Source organism: Seriola dumerili, unplaced genomic scaffold (genome assembly GCF_002260705.1).
Source record: "Seriola dumerili isolate Sdu_G_001 unplaced genomic scaffold, Sdu_1.0 BDQW01000088.1, whole genome shotgun sequence".
NCBI classification, from domain to species: domain Eukaryota; kingdom Metazoa; phylum Chordata; class Actinopteri; order Carangiformes; family Carangidae; genus Seriola; species Seriola dumerili.
In genome coordinates, this window is record NW_019174343.1 from 1,786 (window position 1) to 25,862 (window position 24,077).

The 24,077-nt window shown below is 41.7% G+C and overlaps 2 protein-coding genes across 2 annotated transcripts; both read left to right on the top strand.

The window, feature by feature from the left end:
- The first annotated feature begins 3,479 nt into the window (after positions 1-3,479).
- LOC111221457 (WNT1-inducible-signaling pathway protein 2-like) lies at positions 3,480-12,053 on the top strand. Its single transcript, XM_022744811.1, has 5 exons — positions 3,480-3,536; positions 4,928-5,144; positions 8,208-8,456; positions 8,938-9,122; positions 11,766-12,053. The coding sequence occupies exons 1-5, from the start codon at positions 3,480-3,482 to the stop codon at positions 12,051-12,053; spliced, it is 996 nt and encodes a 331-aa protein (XP_022600532.1).
- A 2,309-nt stretch (positions 12,054-14,362) lies between these two features.
- On the top strand, positions 14,363-16,480 carry LOC111221985 (P2Y purinoceptor 1-like). Its single transcript, XM_022745603.1, has one exon. The coding sequence runs from the start codon at positions 14,462-14,464 to the stop codon at positions 15,464-15,466; it is 1,005 nt and encodes a 334-aa protein (XP_022601324.1). The 5' UTR covers positions 14,363-14,461; the 3' UTR covers positions 15,467-16,480.
- The last annotated feature ends 7,597 nt before the right edge of the window (positions 16,481-24,077 follow it).

A 24,077-nucleotide genomic window follows, 5' to 3' on the forward strand; every position in this document is an offset into this window, starting at 1 on the left:
AGCAGCATTCATGAAGAATATGATGGACATCATGCTTACATGTCCTAAAGTTATCAGTTAACACTGAGGCATTGCAATACTGTTAACAGCGCTCTTAAAGTGCTCTCAGCGATTAAATCTTGCTGCTTTCCTCGATAGAAGTGTCTCTGTGTTGCAAACTTAATTGTTTTCTAGTTCGACTGTATGTTCTGTACAGAACACTTGAGGATAAGTTTTCCTGTCTATTTGAGCAGCATTCATAGAAGAATATGATGACATCATGCTTACATGTCCTAAAGTATCAGTTACACCTGAGGCATGCGAATACACTGTTAATAACGGCGTGTTAAAGTTCTCTCAGCGTTTAAAATCGTTGCGCTTTTCCTCGATAGAAGGCTGTTCTCTGTGTCCTGGAAAACTGTCAGCTTTCACATTAAGTGTGATTTCAACACAGAAACTTGAGGATAATTTTCTTGTCTATTTGAGCAGCATTCATGAAGAAATATATGGACATCAGCTTACATGTCTAAAGTATCAGTTTACCCTGAGCATGAAGGACAATACCTGTTCAACAACGCTGTTAAAGTGCTCTCAGCGCTTAAACCTGCTGATTTAGTGGATAGAAGCTTTAGTGGATAGAAGCTGTCAACAACACATTCAGGTTTTTTCTTAATTTGTAATTAATTACATGACTTTCTGTTGGCTTTAATCAACAACAAAAATTATAGAAATGTTTAAATATTGCTGTCGTTCAACAGTGATAATACAGGATCTAGAGATAGATATTAGAGTTTGTGCTTTTCTAATGTGTCTTATGTACTTACCACATTTAATAACAATGAAAACACTAATTCACCAAAGTGACCTGTTAGATTCATCATGAGGCATATCGTAAATATGAAAAAAACATACCCAGTACAATTAATCAGAGTAAGTTTATTTATTAAACATCTTTGTGATGACAACAATTAAGTTATGAATAAAAACAATGTACATGAGCTCTGTTAATTTACAATTCACACTAAAGAGTGCGTAAGGCGAATACATATGTAACAGCAGCACACATCTGTTGAGAGTCTTGTTTTGCTCCAGGTTGCAGTTCTGGTGGGTATGTTCAAGCTGTTTCCTACTGAACACCTTTTTGATGTTAAATTGGAAAATACTTTCACCTGTGAAGGTGGTGACTGTGCTAGAGCTGCACAGATTCTGTTCTTAAAATGTTATTACTATCATCTATCAACAACAGTAGATATTAAGTAAAAGGCAAGAAACTGAACCTGTGAGGACAGAGGACAGAGAATAATAAACAAAAAAAATGTCTAAACAGCTGGTCTGTCCTTTCATCAGAAGAAGCAGAGCTGGAAGTGGTTTTCTGGCATTATCATCATCATCACAGCCCATTTCAGAACAAAGGATGTCCATGCAGTTTCCTTCGTCCTTACATGAGGTCCTCATTCTTTTGGCACCAGTCTTTTTGTTTTCAGTGTGGATACCTTTGAATGAATCAAAGACAAATACTTTAGTTAAGACATGGTAAATCACAGATAATCACACACATATACCAGCTGTCAGGAAAGGTGCATGAATATCTGCTTCAGTTGAGGACTGCTGTGTATGAATTTACAGTATTAAATGACAAACCCCTACAAGATAATGTTCTAGTATACATTGTATATTGTACTCAATACAATACGATACCAGCAAGAGGAGGAGACAGAAAATAAGTTAATGAGATAAACCTGAATGTTTTGCTGCATGTAGGAAAATTCTGTCAGCGACTGATTTTTTCTAATAATATTAAAGTGTAACATGAGTGCAAATGTTTGCATGTTTTGGGACCAGGTACGATTAGCATAGCAAACATGAAGTTATCAGCTAGCTAGCTAGGTTAGCAAAGTGCATCCATAATTCACATTAACTTCTTTGGATGTTAACTGTCTCCCGTTCTACGGTAAAAACAAGCTTTTAGTGTCATGGGTTGCCATGACGGACATTTTATGTGTGAGTTTAGTCTATTTAGTCTCTGTGCCCCCCTTAGACTGGGTCAGTTTATCTGTTAATGTCCCCCGTGCTTCTGGTTCCTGTTGAAGTTCCCTGTGTTTCCTCGTGCTCCTGGTACCTGTTCCTGTCCCGTTACTCTCCATTTTGGATTTTTAGTAAGTAACTCACTTTTTGTTATTAAAAGACCCTTTTCCACCAACTCCCTTTTTTCGTTGTCTGCATTTGGGTCCAGCCTTACCTCAAACCGTAACATTTAGGGAGCATCATACACATAAAAAAAAAAAAAATCAACTTAGAATCAAAGGGCCACTGATGCACCATGGTCATGTGGTGTACGCAGGCAAAAGAAGTGCATTGTCCATGCCAAGTTTATGCGTTTCTTATGGTTTATTTGTCAAAAACAAGCAAGCAAACAAAGAACAAAGAGATCCTGTTTCCTGCATGCCTTCCAAAAAAAAAACATAGGTCCACCCAGGTGCATTCTGGTCCTATACCTGCCATCTTACATATGTAACCTCAGGTGCCCACAGTGTTACCCAATTCATAAGCAAAACAAACACTAGTTACACAAAAAAAAAGGAATATGCTAAACAAGGAAATAACTAAACTAAACAAACGACTAGCAAAAGAAATCACTATCAAAAATCTAATCTAAATAAAGCAAACATCTAGAATAATCAAACAATACTAATTATTAATAAAACAACTAAATGCTAACAACAAATAAATAGCTCCTACAGACTGAGTATTTCATGAGAGAAGTTGGTGTTTTTTGAATGAATGTGTATTGGACCCAGAGTTTTTTGGAGTGAGCCCCCAGCAGCCCTCGTGGTATTGCAGATTAAGACACTTCTGCATTGGCTTCACTTTTCAGCCCCGGAGACTACATCCATTTTAATATACAGTTTATGGTTGTATCAGAGGGTTGGTTGCTCAGGCTGGAGGACTGGACGGGACATCTAGCAGCTGAACAACCAGTTATTTTTCCAGAAATAGATCAAAGAGCTGAAAAGAGACTGAATATTGGATTTAGATTTGAACACCACTCCCTAGTGTTCAGGCATGGACTATTGTAACTTTAACTTCAGAAGTATTGAAGATACTGAGAGAAAGGGACAGAGAGAAACTTAAAAAAATGAAAGATAAACACCTTATGTTATTCTTTAAAGTAAAATCCAAACAGAACAACGGAGAGATTCCACAGATTTGTAAATTAGCATTATACTGAGCTCCTTCTCTTTAGCCATTCCAGCACATGTTGGCTTAGTTAGCACCCTCCAGCTGTGGCAGTGGAAAAGCTTCAGCAGGAATGTGGAGATAGGCCTGGTAGCTTTCAGTCTTCTCCTGGAACTATTTACTTTGCAGTCTGCTGCCTGTGACATCACAACCCAGACTGTATAAATGAATGGAGGCGGTCAGCTTTAATAAATACATCCTCTCCAGAGGAGAAGAAGGAGGTGAGAGTGAACAAAGGAGCAGAGGAGACGGGGGTGATAAAGATGGAGAGAAGAGCTGCCCAGCTGGTCTGTTCTGTGCTGCTGTGTATCATCACCCAGGTAAGACCTACCACAGTAGATCCCACCTGTGAAATGACAGGGCATAGTTATATTACATATTAACTCATTATCTGCAGAGCTAGTTTTCGTCAGTAGCATCAGTGATATAACTACTGAAACAACTTTATCACAATGCCTGCTTTTTGTACATACATCATGACAATGGTTGGGTTGGAGGAGTACCCTATGTTTTTCATAGTAACAAACAGTGGACTGTGATTATGGAAGACTGACATAAAGTTTTAGTCATTATAATATAATATAATATAATATATAAAACCGCCATTAGATATTTGTTACTGTGTACATATATGCACCAAGTGGGGATATGAGTTGGAAACCATCAAATTAGGTTTTCTGGGAGATGGGTGGCCCAGTCATAATCAGCTACTTACCATGGAGAAGGGAAAATATATTTTGGGGGATGAACAAGGTTGTGATAAGACTGTATATATGTACAATATGTATATATGTATATACTGTATATGTGTGTGTGTGTGTGTGCGTGTGTGTGTGTGACCACATCAAGACTGATGTATGAAATGTGTTACTTACTTGAGCCCACACATAGATAAGAACTAACCAACTATCTAACAAACTGTAAACGCATTTACCTGTTATGTTACAGTTATATGATGATATCATAATCAGTGAGTTTACGGTGGGATTGTCCCATGACACATTCATGGGACCAGGCCATGATCCGACATGTTGTAGTTTAACACTAGTGGTGTGTAGACACTATTACTGTGGCCTTAAATGTGGTCATGTGTTTGTAACATGCTACAAACTTTTTCTTTCTTTCTTTCAGCTCTCATTAGTGGCACATGTATTAGCCTTTGCGTGTATGTATGTGTGTGTGTGTTGAGTAGCAAAGGAAAACAGATGACACGTCTGTGTATTCATGATAACAGTATGTGGTTACTGTGTGGTAACCGTGTGTCAGTTGTGTGACAGGTTCACCTGACGTGAACACACTTCCTCTTCCTGTGTTCCATTTGATTGTTTCTGAACATACTGTACAAACAGCAGAGAGACAGGCTAACTGTTAACAATAAACATCTGAATAGAGACACAGGTAATCTGGTGCAGATTACTGCTCCCATCCAGTTGGTGTGAGCCACTGAAGAATGATGTTTGAACAGCATCATGTCTTTGCAGAGATTATGTCCTAATTACTCTAAACATGGGAGCAGGTTTCACTGGAACTATTTCTTAAACAGAAATTAGTTCCAAAGAAAATGTGTGTGGATATCCTTCATATATTCTTTATTTAATGTGACCAGGACCAAACCTAAGTTTAATAGCAGAGGAGACAGTCAAAAGTATGCGCAACAATCTACTGCCTAACAGTTTTAACAGTGGCTGTTATTTTCATCCTCTCACTCTAGGTGTGGTGCCAGCTGTGTATGGGGCCCTGTCACTGTCCACCAACCGTGCCACGCTGCCCCGCCGGCATTCCTCTGATGTTAGACAGCTGTGGCTGCTGCCAGCTGTGTGCCAGGCAGGAGGGTGAGGCCTGCACCGACCGGCTGCCCTGTGACACCCAGAGAGGGCTGCAGTGTGACTACAGCGCCAGCTTCCCCGGCGGACCAGGACAGTGTGTCGGTGCGGTCACAACACACTCCAACTGATCAATTTTTCAACTAATCCTGACAAAACTGCAACTGCTACTCCAGCTACTACTACAGCACCTGTTTCTGTGTCTTTATTGTTACATTTCAATCACAAAGCCAGAGAGCTTTGTTAAAGGTATAATGTTCAAGATTGTGCTAGTTGATCCACCTCCACAGGTTGCAGCATTTCACCTCTTCACCCCTGTCCAGTTAATCATGTTGTTATTTTCCCCATGTTCCTTATAATTTATTATTTATATGTGCATTTATTCTTGATAGTTAAAATTGTTGATAGTAATACAAACAGTATGTTTTGATTTACCTATAAAAATATGAGGGCAAGGGAATACTACATGACACAAGGGTGTCAGGCTATAGCAGCATGAGGAAGGGATGATGACATCATCACAAAAGCAGAAACACGTAAATAAGGTTAATTGCCAGGTAGGTTTTTACTTACAAAATATTTGGCTTGGTGTTTGGTGCAGTATCCAATAAACATATTAACAGGAAATAACAATAAAAAGGTAAAATACTGCAACAGCCAAAAAGATAAATATACATATACACATATTAAAAAATAAATCAATGAAAAAAACTATGTACAAAAGTGTTGACAAAACTCCTTCTGAGCAGGATGTACAAAAGATCACAGTATAGACAATATCTGTTCTGTGCAGGGATAATACTCCAACATGTTACTGTAATGTGGTTGTTGATGATTGATGAAGCCAGATGCAGAAGAAAAGGCAGGGTGCTGGTCCATCACTGGGGATGATTGGACAGAAATTATGGTCCTGATACAGACAAACTGATAGGACAATTAGTTCTTTAGATCATACAAGTTCTTTATATTCAAACATGTTAGGTCTGTTGTGTGGGTATATAATAAATATTAAGGATAGATATGAATATGCTAAAATAAATACAGTACTAGACAGTGGATCCTGAACCTGCTGGCTCTGGATCGAACAGTCTCTTTGTCTTACTTGTAAAAAAGTTACTGACGCATCTCGCTGGACAACAGCCACAAGAACAGGCTAAATTCTACTAAATCACTAAAAGATCAACATCATACATGTATGCCACTTGAAGTGTTTGTCAGTAATGTTTGTAAATTGCACTAATGATACTTTTTGCTACAGACCGACATTAGATGTTACGCACCAGTCTAAAAGAAGAGTCTAATCTCTTTACTCGCCTAGAGCTGTCTCCCGCGGTGGAAAAACATACCAGCGTTCACCCGTGTTTTGCTTCTTTACCGTTGAACGTGTTTTTTTGTCGGAGCGGTTCTTCGGGATGGAGATAAAGATAGCACTTCAGACATCTCCGCGTTTCTGTGATACTCGTCGGCAGCTTTTTGTTTTTAGTCGGGAGCTGTAGCCTAACTTCCTGCTGAGGAGGAAGCTCTTCTTCTCAATGGGACTGAGGGCAGACTAGACGCTACACTGACTCACACAGCTTCTAGTGTGTCTAGGTGGTATTACAACACGGTCCGGTACGCGGTTAGTTCGTTAGCAAGCTCGTTTCAGTAGATATCTCTGAAATACAATAGATGGTGATCTTGGTCTGACGTCATCAATGTAGGTCCTTCACATACTATTGATGGTGTTAGTTCGTTTTTTGAACATTTTAAACCTCTAATGCCTGACTATCTTCCACAGCTCCAGAACTAATTTGAATGGAATATGCTTTCATCCGATGGACATTAGAGTCTGTGGACTCCTTTGTGGTGGTTGTTGTTGTTGTTGTTGTTGTTGTTGTTGTTGTTGTTGTTTCCATTTGTTGCACAATAAAAACGCTTTTTGACCAGTTTACCACAGTACAACTCAAGATCAAACACAATCATCAGAAGTCACACTTTTCTTGATGGATTTGTAAACACAAAACCAACATTTAAAAACATTGATAAATGATAAGAAATCATTTGATATTATTGGGTGTGAAAATAAATTCTTGACCTTGAAAAGGAAACAGAATCATAACCTGGTTAACTGGTTAAAAAGTGTTTAAACTCACAGACATCTTCCACCTGAAAACATCTGAGAAATAGAAGAGACAGTGTTTAAGGGAGGCACAGCCTGAGGTTACTATAGCTGTTAACAGTACTACTGCTGCTACACAACTACTGAGTGTTAGCAAACTACCAGTGCTACTAATGCTACACAACTACTGAGTGTTAGCATGCTTCCAGTACTACTGCTGCTACACAACTACTGTGTGTTAGCATGCTTCCAGTACTACTGCTGCTACACATGGTTTTTAACGCTTACACGCCAGACACAGGAAGCCAGCCATTACATCAAATTTCACCTTTGCAATAGAAAATACTGTTAACCGAATTCTTTGATAAATGAGAACTTAATCAGCTGAGATCAGCTGAGTGAGCCCAGGCCACAACCTGTACTGTACTGTACTGAAGAATAGACCAGAGAAAGGAGACCTCTCTGTTGAAGAGCTAAGTTAGCAAAGACCAAATAGCAAATGACAAGTCAACATATGATTTCCTGAGAGTAGAGATCAGTAGGAATAGCTTACAGGCTCATTGATTCTGTGCAGGCCCTCTACAATCCCACAGCATGTGTAAGATTAATGGAACATTATACAAACGAAAGCGATTTTGGAAGGCTATACAAATAATGTTTGATTTTTGACTAACAGCTGCACCTCTGCTATCACTACTACTGTTTCTGATCATGACACTCATTCATCATGATAAGAACACCAGGTTTTGCCTTTCTTCTCTAATTTACGTAACACTGTAAATAACCCTTCATCCTGTTCTTCATGTCAGACATGTTGAAGGAAGAAGTGCACCACTCATTTTTGTGCTGATGAATGATGTTTTTCATCATTCGGATGATTGATAAAATGACTCAGTTCCTGACTACACCTCTCCTCTGCAACACATACCTGAGAATTTCTTGTTAATGCTCTTACAGTAATAGATAACATGAGATCATCATCTTCCAGCAGCTTATTTGTCTGCACATGTTTCACATAACTTACCCAGATAACACCCTCCTCTCTCCCCCTCTCTCCCTTCTGCGATCAGGTCGGAACGAGCTGGGCTGTGAGGTAAATGGCAGGAGGCTGGAGGAGGGACAGGTATTTCAGCCTTCCTGCGCCCAGCTCTGCCACTGCCTGGGAGGGGGCGTGACCTGCGTACCACTGTGCAGCGATGATCTGCAGGGACCTGCTGATAAATGCCCCAACCGTCAGCTGGTGAGACTGCCAGGGCGCTGCTGCAAAGAGTGGGTGTGTGACGGCACAGACAACAGCATTTCCTCAAATCCATCAGCAGGTAATGAGGCTGGTGACCTGACATGTCAACATGTTAGTCTGCTCAGGTCATCAGAATCATAATTGGTCAGTCTGTTAGGACTCATGACTCATGTGCAAGAGAAAAGCATCAAATTCAGCTATATTGAAGACTGAGGCATTTTCATTTCACTTCTTCCAGGATTTTGAGCATTTGGATGATTGTCAGTTAATTCCTGTGAGGCTTTTTGACTTCAGGTCCACATGGAGCCGAGCTCAGCCAGCATGATGGTTCAGTTAGCTTTTGGGTTGTTTTTCAAAACTTAAGAGGTGTCAGGAAGATTAAACATCTGTGAGCAATATTCTTAGCAGACTAACCTCATCTGAGCAGCAGTTTATAAAATGTCTGACTGTGTATGTGCTGAATTTTCTGACCCATGAGCTCTCATCAAAGACACCTACTTCAAACAGCTTTCAGCCTGATGCACACACACAATACTTTCCACTCTGGCATTTTTTTCCAGCAGAGCAGGAGCATCAGGACCACGGGGGTGGGCTGTCTGGCCTGCCATTAGGCTCCATCTCCAACTGCATCGAGTGGACCTCAGACTGGAGCCCCTGTTCCCACAGCTGCGGCCCAGGTGTCTCCAGCCGCACCACCAACAGGAACCGGGCCTGTCTCATGCGGACTGAGACCAGACTGTGCCAGGTCAGGCCATGCCAGACTCTGCTGCTTGGGCTCCAAAGGCTGCAACCGGTCAGTATAATCAACATGTTACTATAGTCCCAGTGATCAAACTCATAAGACATTTCTCAGTAAAGTTCCCAACAACATGTGCACACTGTATACAAATACTGAGGTGACATACTGTGTTTCTGAGCCTCTGTGCATCCACATGGATTTAACTTTAACTATGTGGAACTCAGAAATGTCCAATTTAAACAGACACTGTAAAAGAAATACATATATAAATGAAAGAGCGCCAAATGGGTGATGTATTTTTGTAGGCCAACCCAGATGTTAGCATCACAACTGTGACAAACAAGAGTTTCTGATATTGACAGGCTTTGGTCAACACATCATCTTCACTAATAAACACCATTTTATGATGTTTGAAGCCTGAATACAATCAGCAGAAGTAAAAAGCTAATGTTAGGCTATAAACCAACTACACCCCGGTCACATGACTTCAACGTCACCACCACTAAACTTCAACTTGTATTTTGATTTAGCTCTGACCTCTTCTACAAAAGCCTTTCCTCTGACAGAGTTAGTGATAGTTTGTATAAACACAACAAGGCTGTAAAGGTGGACTGGTGAGTAGATCAGTTTTGAAGTTCAATGTGATGACGTTTAACATCCCCGACCACCTCTGTAGTCTCATTTATACACTTGTTAGCAACTGAGACGTAAAAGCTTCAAGAAATCAGGACTAGGGTATTTACTGACTGATTTTATGTTGGAGAATAAAATATTAATATGTCTTGAGTTTGTGTTTTAACAACAGACCAACATGTTGCCAAGGCGAAGGGAGCTGCGCTTTGCTAAGGGCGGGCACAGCTGCTGACGTCAGGCTGTCTCATTTCGGTGGACCTTTGTGGCCTACTACAGTCATGGCCAAAAATATCGGCACTCCTGCACTTCTTTCAGATAATGCACCTGCATCTGCCAGAAAATTGTTGCAATTAAAAATGCTTTGGTATTCACATGTTTATTTCATTTGTTTGCATTGGAACAGAAAAAAGCAGAGAAAAAAAGCCAAATCTGATATCATTCCACACAGAACTCCAAAAATGGACTGGACAAAATTATTGTCACCTTTTCAAAATTGTAAGAAATCATAGGATTTCAAGCATGTGATGCTCCTTTAATTTGTATTTAAACTCACCTGTGGCAAGTAACAGCTGCTGGCAATATAGAAATCACACTGGCAACCAGTTTAAATGGAGAAAAGCTGACTCAACTATTGTGTTGTGTGTTTGTGTGTACCACACTGAGCATGGAGAAAAGAAAGAAGAGCAAAGAATTGTCTGAGGACTTGAGAACCAAAATTGTGGAAAAGCATGGACAATCTCAAGCCTACAAGTCCATCTCCAGAGATCTTAATGTTTCCGTGTCCACTGTGCGTAACGTCATCAAGAAGTTTACAGCCCATGGCACTGCAGTTAACCTCCCTGTATGTGGACAGAAGAGGAAAATTGATGAAAGATTGCAACGAAGGATTGTTCAAATGGTGGACAAAGAACTTCGATCAACTTCCAAACAAATTCAAGCTGACCTGCAGACATAGGGTACAACAGTGTCAGCTCACACTATCCGTCGACGTCTGAATGAAATGGGATGCTATGGTAGGAGACCCAGAAGAACCCCACTACTGACAAAGACACATAAAAAAGCCAGACTGGAGTTTGCCAAAACCTACCTGAAGATGCCTAAATCCTTCTGGGAGAACGTCCAATGGACAGATGAGACCAAAATATAGCTTTTTGGTAAAGCACATCATTGTTCTGTTTACAGAAAACGAATGAGATCTTCAAAGAAAAGAACACAGTCCCTATGGTCAAACATGGTGGAGGTTCACAAGATGTTTTGGGGTTGCTTTGCTGGCACTGGATGCCTTGACTGTGTGCATGGCATCATGAAATCTGAAGACTACCAAAGAATTTTGGAGCTCAATGTGTCAGTGTCAGAAAGCTGGGTCTCCATCAGAGGTCATGGGCCTTCCAGCAGGACAATGACCCAAAGCATACTTCATAAAGCACCCAGAAATGGTTTAAGACAAAATGCTGGAGACTTCTGAAGTGGCCAGCAATGAGTCCAGATCTAAATCCCATAGAACACCTGTGGAAATGGTGCATTATCTGAAAGAAGTGCAGGGGTGCCAATATTTTTGGCCATGACTGTATGACCACATCCTCCAAAGGTTTCGCTGAATTGGGAAACAGCTGTGCCACAGTTCCACTTTTCATCCTCAGCCGGAAGGAGTTTAAAAATAAAATTACAGTGTTAAATATTTTTATTTTACGAATTATTTTAATATTTTATTAATGTAGTCATTTATTTAGACAACACAGGTTTATGTCTACTGTTTTATCGTCAACATTTATCTACATTAACATTAGCTAGTCCTAATACAATTACATCACCTGCACTTCACAACAAAAAACAGACAGTTTCTGGGATAACACTGACACTGAAAAGACAACCTTGTCAAAGATCTTTGGGGAAAATACAGCTAAAGGAAGCACTGCACCTGACCTGAAGATCCTACAGGAAGTGACCTCACATCACATGACAGGCAACAAGAGTAACTACATCATTACTGTAATGTTGCCTGTCACTGTGTTTCAGGGGCTGAAGGTGTGTGAGAGCAGCTACAGTTCACCTCTTTCCATTCAGCTTGAACACCAGGGCTGCTGGAGCACCAGAGCCTACCGCCCCAGGTTCTGTGCCCTGACCTGTCCGGAGGGAGTCTGCTGCAGCCCCTCCCACACCAGGACAGTGCAGATAGTCTTCCGCTGTCCCCAGGGTAGGCTCATCCAGCAGCAGGTGATGATGATCGAGTCCTGCTTCTGCAGTATCGCCACCTGCCGCCAATCCCCAGTCACATCCAGCCGAACAGTCCTGCCCTGGTTGTGAGGTCCAGCTCCAGGACTGAGGGGCAGGCCCCATCTGCTGGGAACCAGAGGACAAAGATGATCAGACAGACACACACTGACTAATTATGTGGCAGAGCAGGAAGTTGAGCCAATGTTTCAAAATTATGGAAATTCTACAATCAGGATGTGAAAGTTGACAACAGATGTGTAGACTTGAGAAAGTGTATCCAGACGTGCAAATAAACAGTTGTGTAAATGTGTTTGAAAGACCACACTAAGGTTTATGTAGTAATCTGTATCTAAATTTAAAATAAGCTACATGTAACTTTTTATCCCATATTATACCATCTCTGTGTTCCTGCACTTCTCGTTTGGCTCCAGAGCTTAGAAAGCAACAGAAAACTACCCAACTCTCATGTTTCAAATCACTTTAAACTGAATTTGTATAAAGCAGTGACGATAAAAATGTTCTTGTTGGTTGACAGTGACTCTTAAACAGATTTTGAAGAGCAGTCAGCTCTGTCTCTTTATCTACACATTTACACGTGTTTAGCTTCAAACATCCACTGAGAAACAGATCAGAACTCAGTCTATCCTGAGCTACCAGCTGAAGTTTGTTTACCTTGTGTCTAGGTGCCTCTGTTGGCTCAACTGTTAATCAAATACAAACATGGAGTACTACTGGGGAGTTCAGTGTTACGCTACCCAGGTCTGAAGCTCTAAATGTAATATGTTGAGTTTTAGAGTACTGATTGTTGCACACCTTTCAGCATAGCCTGACTATGGTTCATGGATGAATCTGGTGAGCCCTGAACCCCCCAAGTGGTCTTTCCATGATTCTTGAGCATACAGGCTGCAGTCTGGCATCTACAGAATATGTCAAGTAGAGTTGGGCTGAATCAAGTCGAATATACCAGTCTGTAGTTCTAATCGGACTCAAGCAGTGCGCACACACAGCTACGGTAAACCGTGGGTAAAACATCACTCAGTCACGACCTGCTCTGCTCAACAGCATTTCTGTTCTTCTGTTCAATAATCCAATATCAAAGGTCCAACAGTTTAGAGGTAGACTAGAATATTCAGAGCGAGGGAGAGAGAATTCTTTAAAGGTCCATATAGTCTAAAGGTCCATGTGTTGTTTGATTATAAAGCAGGTCTAGGTTCTATGTGAAAGTATCAAAGTGCTCAGTCCACAGAGAAAGTCCACAGCCTGTATTGAGAAACTGAGCCTTAAAACTAGCCATCAGGACTTCTGGAACTTTGTGATGTCACAGCAAAGCAGTCACCACTCTCAATCACACCCAAGCTCCGCCCACCTGGACCCACTGTCCAACCTTGCAGGATTTGGGTTGGAGTGTTTCCTGAAATCTGCTATATTTTTTATCAGATCACTCAGAAAATGGTCAGCCAATCAGAAGAGAGGCTCTGAGCCTCCCGTCTTCTGATTGACTAGTTTTTACTAGAGCTCCAGAAAAAGAAGCCTGAGAGAGGAACTATGAAGCAACATTGAAATGATTTTTTGTTCTTAAAACCACAAATATATCTTCTATATAACACTGGAGAAGAGGAAAATATGGAGCTTTAATAATAAATGTTGATATGATTTTTGGCTGCAAGAAGAGATGTATTTGTGGCTGAAGTTGGATTTTAAGTTTTCACATCTTTATGATAAAAATAAAGATAAAAGTAAAATTAATATCTCCAGAAATCAAGACGCAGGTTAGAGAAAGTAAAATGAGCTGCTGAGACCTCGATTACAGTTTGGAAGATGTTGTTGTTCAGGCACTTCACTACAGACTGTGAAGCTAAAAGTGGAGCTTTAGTGGTCATTAGAGGAGGTGCAGTCTATGGTAGTTCACTACTACCCAAGTTTCATTTGCAAATGCTTGGATGCATTTTTTCATTTTCAAAAAGTACTAATTTTATTTCTGTAAAAATCTCATTTATCAAGAGAAGAACTGTTTTTGTTTAAAGAAGAAAACTCTGATCAACTGATAAAAGTGACATTACTCATGGTTTTTATCTATAAATATCTTACTAGATATTTAAATGTTGGTGCTTATAAAGGTTATTACTAATCAGTGTTTGACAAGAGGGAGTGTCTCTCTCATTCTCTCTTTCTCTCTGTATAGACATATATATATATATATATATATATAAATATTTTAAAATGAAGGTATATCACATGTTAATAGCTTAGTCTGTCGTGATCAGGATGATGAATATATCCTGTGATTTGTTCTGTGTAAACGTCTCTGATGTTGATTTGTTGTGTGTCTTAGAGCTGGAGGTGGGCGGGGCTTTTCTTGGTTTCATATTCGTTTCAGTTGTTTGTTAGACGTGCTGGTAGTTGTGTAGTTCCCAGAGGAGATGTGTGCTCCGTAGGAGCCCGCCACTGGCTGCTGTTTTATTTTCCATTCGAATGATAACGTGATTTAAACCCTGGAGATGTCTGGGAACGTGACGCACGGCTCCTGTGAGGGCATCAATCTGAACTTTACGCACAGCTTTCTGCCGCCCGTGTTCGTCACTGTCTTCGTGGTCGGGACGCTGTCCAACATCTGGGGTCTGAGGAGTGTGTGCAGCAGCTGGAAGAACATCGGGAACATCAACATCTTCATGCTAAACCTAGGGGTGGCGGACCTGCTCTACCTGTTCACCCTGCCCTTTCTCGTGCACTATTACGCGCGCAACAGCCACTGGCAGTTCGGCTCGACGTTCTGCAAGGTGAACCGTTTCTGCTTCAACCTCAACCTCTACGGCAGCATCGGCTTCCTAACCTGCATTAGCATCTACAGGTATCTGGGGATTGTGCACCCAATGAGGGTTATGGGGAAGATCTCCAGCCGACACTCGGTGGCCATCAGCGCCATGGTCTGGCTCCTGGTGATCATTCAGATCCTCCCTGACATGTTCTTTGACAAGAACGACCTCAACTCTCCACACTCGTGTTTCGACACTACCTCCAACGACCTGATCAGCCACTACCTGCCTTACAGCATCGGCTGGACCGTCACAGGCTTCGCTGTGCCCCTGGTCATCATTCTGGTCTGTTACGGACACATCGTCGTGGTTCTCGCCAGAAAAGCCAACGTGAACCCGGTGCTGAAGCAGCGGTGTCTGAAGCTGGTGGTGATCCTCGTCATACTCTTCTCCATCTGTTTCATCCCCTACCACGTGTTTCGGAACGTCAACCTGAAAACCAGGATACTGAAACAGAACGGAATCTGCCGCGCAAGTTTCCGTGACATCTACATCGCGCACCAGGTAGGCCGGTGCCTGGCGTGTCTGAACAGCGCCATAAACCCGCTCATTTACATAGTTGGAAACGATGACTTCCTCACGAAGCTTCAGCAGCTCAGCCAGCGGGCTCGGCTGTCTCTGGGCTTTACCAAAAACCCGTGGAACCGGGTCCGGATTCACCGTCGAGAACTCACGTCAGCTCCGACCTGATGAACGGATAAGAAGCTAAATCGGTTCAGCCGAGGTTGCATGTCCCTGCATGTCACGTACCGCCAGAACGTACCGCCAGAACTTCTACTTTCCCGGGAAGAAACAGTGATGACTGAAAACTGTTATCAGTCGGTGTTAGGGGTCAGAGGTCATCGGGTCCCTGAGCTGCAGAGAGGAGAGCAGGTATAGACCTGCTGCTGAATCTGTTAAACAGTATAGAACAGACAGAAGCTGCTGCAGCTGTGAGCTCATCTCACCACTGCACTGAATCAGTATTATACAGCTGCTGTTCATATCCTGCACTCTGTTATTGCATGTGCTTCAGTCCTGAGGTCCTCTGTGCTGAAGGTATAGCCCCTGTGCAGTGCTGCAGAGACTTGTTTATGGCCTTCGCACTGTTACAGGTGAAGTATTCTATTATCAACTTGGTGGTGGTTTGTATTTTCCATGTTTTATGTAACTGAGACTTTTGAACAGAGTCACTTACTCCATTCATCTGTCAGAAAACACACAAGATGCATGCTGGGATAACAGTATGAAGACTTGGTGGATTTTACCACACTGTAAAATATTCATCACCCAACAATCATAACATGTAAGTATTATAATAAATATCTTAAATAAAAGTACAGAAGTCATATCAGCAAACTGTCCTCAAGTGTCACATATTAAAGTAGATAAAGAACATTATTAAATGGTGTTACTGGAGCATTGTTACTCATTCATTTAAATGTAAGGTGGAGATACGTTTGACTATTACCGTTTGGCTTTTTGATTTCATAAATGTATGTACAGTATGTCATTGTTTTCATGTTAACCTCACAGGGTTAGGTTTGTGTTTGGACAGTAGGGACACGTTGCTGACGTGCTATCTCAGATGATCTCTCCATTTTATCTCCTTTGTGTTACCTGTAAGATCTGTGCAGAAACCATCAGGTGAACTGAAGAAGAAAATATCTTCATCATTTTGACAACATGTGTGCTGCAAATACTCACAACACAGTGATGAACCTGGCTGGGACTTGTTGGGATGGAGAGAGAGAGAGAGAAAGAGAGGGAGACAGACAGACAGGCAGACAGACAGACAGACAGACAGACAGAGAGAGAGAGAGAGAGAGAGAGAGAGGGGATGAGATGCAGCAAAGGGCCATGGATTGAACTCAAACCCGAGCCGCTGCGGTTAGGGCTACGCCTTCATGGTACCCGCTCTACCAGGTGCAAAACAGCCTGTCATGTTCTGGTTCCTGTTTGTCCCCAAAATATGTGATTGATCTAAAAGCTTCATACACCCGCACTGTATTTTGTAAAGGCAGTCTTGAAAAACAGAACTGAAGTGTAGGGGAAGGTATAAAGTTACTATGGTATAAAGTATGTCACAGTTTTGCCACCACAGCAGTCAAGGCACAGTAAGACTGTATAGTAAAGTTATTTCAAACATCTGGGGAAATTTTGCAGCAAGTTCAGTTTCATGTCATACCCATGGTTTCAGGAAAGGGTGGGCTAGCCACAAACATGCTGTCGTAGCACAGGAGTTCAACCGCTTCACTTCTTAGTAACAGTATTTAGCAGCGCCTGCAGCACTGTATTCAGTAACAGCCAATGAACGTTTTACAGTTTGTCAGGAATCTGTCACAACAATATGCTGAATCATCCCAGTCATTAGCACAGTTACTCAGGCAGCTCTGTGGCCCACTGGGAGTTTGGGTAAATACCTCAGGACTTACTGGAAAAGTCATTGTCATTGTTTGGCAGTTATTCTTTGGAACTGCTCATTAATGAAGCAGAGTGTCCTGCACTCAGTTCAAATGAGGCGGCAGCAGCAAATCAAGACCAAGGTCTGAGCCCTGTGAGGATTTCACTTCTTAACTTATCAGATCTGTGACCTGCTATGCCCCCAGTTGTTAGGAATAATGACTCCTGCTTGAATCTGGGCGTCATATCAGGCCAGGATCCAGGTATAAACAGGAACATATAACACAATAAGGATATGCTTCTGTGTCCAACAATTCCTTGGCCCATTCAAGTGCAAACAAAGGCCACAAATGGTCTCTAGTCAGACTGAAGGCAGAAAGATAAGAATTCAAGTACTTAGGAGACATAAACAACTCTTCCTGCCCACTATATGGCAGAAATACAGGAACTTAGGCACAATCGTAGCAGTATGAAGTGTTTGTCTTCATTTATGGTTTCAAAATCATATTCCTGTGATTGCACTATCTCAGACGTTAATTTAAAGCTTCATATTTTCCTCTTCTCCTGTGTTTTATTTGAAGTGTTGTCTCTACAGATAAATATTAACATCTCACCATTTCCTTCCCTCACATTCTCTGATTCTGTAAACACAGTCTGGTAAGAAAAACACAATGTGGCTTGATGAATGTGTGTAAGCACTTACAGGAAATACTCAGACCAGCTGCAGCCAGAGACCACATTCACCTGTCTGTGACCTTACAACAACATGTCCGCCTGTGTCACTCTCATCCACACTTGTTGCCATTTTTGTGTGTCAATCTTTCATAAATGTGGGAAGCTATCCAGCTACGTAGACAATGATGTTCTTAATCCAGATAACTAAGAAGAGCTGAATGATCAGTTGTTTCTCTAAATGGGGGAAATAGCCACAAATGGACACCAGGCCAATTTGAATCAATCACTGATTGGTGGGATTACTGACAAAGCAATAGCTTAGCCATGTCTCATCATTTCCTAAATATTAAACATTTTGTCTGATTTTTTTCCTGTAGAAAGGAATGGAGAGAATGTTGAAATCCTTGAAAACTTTCTCCTCTTTGAAATTAAAACTTCATACTTTTAGCTAAAGACTTCATTTCAGCTTTACAGCTTCCAAGACTTTCAGTGAATAAACTTGAATTCAGCTTTTTGATATCTTGTACAGTTTTTGATTTGGTTTTTTACTCACACAACTGACCAGCTCAAAGAGGGCCAATCTCCCTGATCCCACATCATCAGCATACTGTACTTAAATATGTTGCGTAAGTGTATGTTTCATTTCATTGACTCACAATAAAAAACATCAAAGATGATAACAATGGTACCTTGTGATCGCCTGTGTTCTGGGTAACCATCTTTAACATAACACTTTTTACACACACATTCTTTGTGTTCTTTCTAATCCCCAACATAATTATAATAATCTATATCAATCCCATTTGTCTAAATCTGTCCCATTTCTTCAGACTTTAAATGATGAAATGATCAGTCCTTTATCAGACATGACAGATAATAACACAGCGTCCAGTAATCAATAAGCTTTCACAATTTCACAATAATCTACTGTGACTCTGAACAAACAATAAGTCACATTTTAAACTCAACCTCACCTGAAAGTCAGGTTTCAGATCTGACTGTTTCTCTTTAACACACGTCTAAATGTTCAATTATCAAGTTAAAAAAACATCCTTGTTTATAAATCAATAACAGTTAATGAGCTAATCAGTTTCATCAGGACTGTGTGGATCTTGTTTTAATCTAATCTAACTGACAGAGGCGTCTCCCAGGCAACGTGAGAAACAACCAAGCAACTGTCATCAGGCTCTAATTCTGACATTATTCTGACATTGTTCTGACATCACCCTGACATCACTCTGACATCACACTGACATATTTATGACATTCTGACATCAGAGTGACATTATTCTGACATTCTGACATCACACTAACATTCTAACATTCTGAAATCACACTAACACTATTCTGACATCACACTGACATTATTCTGACATCACACTGACATATTTCTGACATCATTCTGACATCACAGTGACATATTTCTGACATCATTCTGACATCACAGTGACATTATTCCTGACACTGTTTGCCTTGCCATAATGTGTTTGTGGTATCTTGAGGTGCTGATATGAAGAAGTGATCACCGCTGACACGTCTTTACTTGCAATCAAAAAGAAGTTTATTTACAAGAAAGAAACAGTGTCAAAAATGCCGAATCCTGGAGCATCTCTGCCAATGTGAGATCTCCCTTTTACCTTCTCACAAACCCCTCCATTTATCTGTCTTATCCCATCTTTGGAATGTGCCCTTCTTCCCATGAGAAGAAGTCTTCACCCTAATGGTAAACCAAATCTAATATACGGGTATCTGGTCTCTGGACTTTTGACCTTTAAGGTCAGCACAAAACCCCCACATCCTGGATCCCTTATATCGTAGGAAACAGGAAACAAATGGTTAGGCAAATTTGTCCCCTAATGCACTTTCCTTAAACTTGACTTATACTAAGTAGTTCAAAATAACCTTTGACAAAGCCTTAGTTGTCACCCTTCCTTAACTTATCAATAAAACTTACATAAAAGAAGAACATACAACAATTTAGAATGTTTAAGTAAAAAGAAATTAAGTGGATAATACACTATCTGTGTTCAATCACCATTGCCTTCCTTGTGTCTATTTAGTCTCTGTGCTCCCCTTTGTCTGAGTCAGTTAGTCTGTTCAAGTTACCAGTGTTACTTCATGCTTCTGCTTGCTATTCGAGTTCCCAGTGTTATCTCGTGCTTCTGCTTCCTGTGCAGTTCCCCCGTGTTACTTCATGCTTCGGCTTCCTGTTCGGTTCGTCCTGTTTTACCCTGTTTGGATTTTTGCTGTTTCCTTATGTCCCTTACTCCTGTGCTCCTTGTGTTTTCTGGTTCAGTAAAGTCATTTTCATACTACTTACTACCTTCATCTTCGTTTCGTCTGCATCTGGGTCCAGCCTTACCTTATTAATGACGCTACGAACTGACCAAAAAATGGACCCAGCAGCCTACGCCAGCTTCCTTTCTTCTCTGCAGTTTCCTCACGGTAAGCCTCAATCCTTCGGATCTGGAGGATCCTGAGCTGTCTCCTTTTTGGGGAGCCTGCTTAGCCTTTCCTGGGAGGTATCTAGGGGTCGGAGCCCCTGGACAGAAACGCAGGTCACAAAGACGCTGTTTCTTCAAGCAGCCTCAGCCCCAGGACTCCAGCTACCAGCCCCAGGACTCCAGCTTCCAGCCCAAGCCATAGTCCCAGGTCTCCAACTTCCAGCCCGAGCCACAGTCCCAGTTGCCCAGCTATCCATAGCTTCAGCTGTCCAGTGACCATAAGCCTTCGCCAACCACCCTGGCTGATGCATAAGCTGTTCTAGCATTGGCGGTCCCAGTTGACGTCTCATTTGTACCTGACTCGGTTCCCAGGTTGACCACCCTGTATGACGCATCAGCTGTTCCAACGTCAGGGATCCCGGTCGACGTCTCCATTTTTCCTGAGTTGATGGTTCTGGGCAACGTCTCACCTGTTCCTGCATAGTGGACCCTGGCTGACGCATCACCAGTTCCCCCGACGCTGGAACAGGTGTAATGTCAACCAGGACGGTTGACATTGCACATGCTACTCGTGTTTCATCGGCGAGAGACTCCAGAGAGTCCCGGCCTTGGCCGTTGTCCCCCCGCTCTACTCCGGAGAGACCCGGTCTTCACCGTTGGCCTCCAGAACGGCTCCGTCCGTTTGACCGACCTCCGGGTTGCACCACTGAACTGCCCAGCCTGTCCATACGGCCTCCGGGCCGACCTCCCGAATTGCCCTGTTTTGCCCCTCTGAGCCATCATTATTCTGACACCACACTGACATTATTCTGACAACATTCTGACATCACAGTGATATTATTCTGACATCACACTAACATCACTCTGACATTATCATAATCATAAAAAAAATTCTCAGTCATCAGGCCTGACTGAGCTTGACCACTGTCAAACTGCTCAGCTTCATCAGATCCAGCAGATAATGTTTCCATTTTTGGGACGGTTGACTCCAGCAGAGTTTAAAGTTACTCCTCTGACGGATTTTACTGTTTTTAAAAGGTGCTATATAAAGTTCATTATTATTATAAACCTTCATTAGATCCTGCAGTCCAGTAGTTAGGGGTCACACGGGTGCAGATGCTGAGCCTGCAGCTCTCTGGTTTAATCCTGTTTGCTGCATGTTGTCTTCTGCTCTCTCTCCTGTCTCCATGATCTCTATCAAATCAAGGCATAAAATTCCCGAAAAAGAATCCTTAAGTTCTTCCAGTAGTGTAAAATGTCAAATGTCAGAGATACAGCATGTCTGTAACTCATCACTGGCTTTTGATGAAGATGAACATCTCACAGAGACACAGGTTCAGGCTACTGAACTGTTTACTACAACACGACACCTGTAGCTTCACTCATGACTCAGTGATGAGCAGTGACTGAAAAACCACTTTCCTTTTCATTGTTAGCAAACCACAGAACTGATGAGTCTTTGTTAGCCGTGTGTGACCTGGGTAACAGATGCTATTCATTCGAATTCACCAGGTTACAGAAGTCATCACATTGATCATATTTTTTCTGCTGTGGTAAATGAAATTCCCAGTTGTGGGATTAATAAAGTTAATCTAATATAATATTTATAATCAATTAGATTATTGATCTAATCAGTGGCCTCTGACTGATCTGATTAAGTCTGTGATTGAGGAAGTGAAACAAACATACAGCACAAGATGAAGAATCTGAACCTCAGAGATGATTTATTAGATCTCAGGTTGTCTTCACATTATGGATTTAGCTCTTTACTGATATTGTTTTCACATCTAATCATCTTTATGAGGTTTCTGCCTTTCAGTTCATGTACACCAGCTGTTTTGTCTCCAGCTGGTGTAGAATGCTCCAGCCAGACTGTTAACTGGTACAAGGAAGAGAGACAGCATCTCACCTGTACTGGCTACCAGTATATAGTTCAAGGTTCTTTTATTTGTTTTTAAGGCTTTACATGGTCTGGCACCCCATCACCTCTCTGAGCTTCTCTGCCCCCTCTCTATCCCCAGATCTCTCAGATCCTCAGATGAGCTTCTCCTGGCTGACCCCTGGTTGAGGCTAGGGGTGACCGTGTTCACTGTAGTCGCCCCAAAGCTTTGGAACAGTGGCATGATTAAAGGTCCCACATTTTCCTCTTGTTCAAAGTGTTGTTCCATCTTCTCTCTCAGGCTTCTCTCTGGAGCTCTAGTAACAACAGGTCGGTGAGCCTCTCACCTCTCTTCTGATTGGCTGACAATCAGGACATGTTCAGAGCTCTGATCAGGTAAAGTGAAAACACCTGATGTTTTCCTAAAGTCTTGTAGGAACCAGAAGGATTTTATTGGCCCCTGATTCATGCAGTGAAATGACACTGTAAATCACAGGGTCATTATTAATGTGAAGGAGACACGCTGACTGTTGAAATGGGAGTGAAGCAACACACCTAGTCTTTTCTTGAAAACATTCACACTTACTCAAACATAAAGTAGTAAAACCTCTGTTACACCCCACCAGTCGCTGTCTGAAGCAGGTTTGTTTTAGTTTTTTTTTTGTTGTTGTTTTTTACTGTTCTCTTCACTTCTAACTAACTGCTTAATTGATCAAAGAGCTCCAGGGCTGTAGAGTGACACCTGCAGTGTGTTGAGTTGTGTGATCAGACTCAGACTCATTCACACTGGGCCTGTATTAACATGTTTTCACACTGTGCCAGTTTCAGTCTTAATGTAATGCTGCTCTTCCAACATGGCCGACAGTTCAGCTGTGTGTTAGCTGAGTGTTCACACTTTATATTCTAATGCAGATCATGTGGGCTCTGATGATTAAGAGGAAATGGCACCGGATGTAATTTACAATGCGATATACAAGTCCAATAACGTGATAATAAATGATAATGCATGGTTCACTAACCATGATGGAGTTGTCACTAATTCTGATGCGAAGCAGATGGAAGATCTGGTCACGAATGTCTGGGGGGGATGTCTGTCCGACCCCTGACCTCCACATCCACCTGAGCCTTGACAGTCAGGCTTGACTTCATTCATAGTGACTGCAGCATTCATAGCTGTGAAAGTAAGCTAAAACACAGTTTGTCATGAGTCACGTGAAAGTGAATATGAGAAAAATGAACTTTGCATTATTGTCATAGTATGAAATAAATAAATGATTATTATGACCCTGTTTTGTTTTTATATCACATTGTAGCGTTAACGCCATATTTTAGGATTTACTCTCGTTGAAATGGGGCACCAGTCCTCTAGGAGGACAACAATGAATTACTTCATTGCCAAATTTATCAATCTCATATCGGAAGCCATGACTTCTCGATTCAATAGATCTCCAGTCTCTACGTCAAAAGAATACAACAGGACAACAACTGGGTGTAAATAAAGGAGTTTATTTAACTAAACTACTATCTACAGAGTAAATGCAAGGTGTAATAATCATAAAGATGAAAATAATAAGGAAATGAGCAGTGTGATGAGTTGGCAATGGTGGGAGAGGATATGTTATGGCTATACAGCTAATGATACTACATCTACGAATTAGGTTTGATGATTAAATATTGCTATATTTCGACATCAACCCAGTCATGAGCAGAGTGTTAAGACCGGCCTACTGTGAGTTGCGCTGTAGCTGAAGACCCTCGGCTGGAACCCAGGTGGCTGTGGTTGCCGTGGTAACCCTGGAGACGCGGGATCTAGGCAGATTCTCCTGGAGGCCGTGTCCCGTTATCACGATGACGGATTCTGCCGGTGTCTCAGCGATTCAGCTCTGGTGGAGTTTGCCAGGAGACTTTATGTCTCAGGCAC

What these genes read in the sequence shown, in the direction of transcription:
- LOC111221457 (XM_022744811.1), top strand. Translation starts at nt 3,480, where the DNA reads ATGGAGAGAAGAGCTGCCCAGCTGGTCTGTTCTGTGCTGCTGTGTATC. An exon ending in CGGACCAGGACAGTGTGTCG is followed by an intron (nt 5,145 to 8,207) that starts GTGCGGTCACAA and finishes TTCTGCGATCAG; the next exon opens with GTCGGAACGAGCTGGGCTGT. An exon ending in TTCCTCAAATCCATCAGCAG is followed by an intron (nt 8,457 to 8,937) that starts GTAATGAGGCTG and finishes ATTTTTTTCCAG; the next exon opens with CAGAGCAGGAGCATCAGGAC.
- LOC111221985 (XM_022745603.1), top strand. Translation starts at nt 14,462, where the DNA reads ATGTCTGGGAACGTGACGCACGGCTCCTGTGAGGGCATCAATCTGAAC.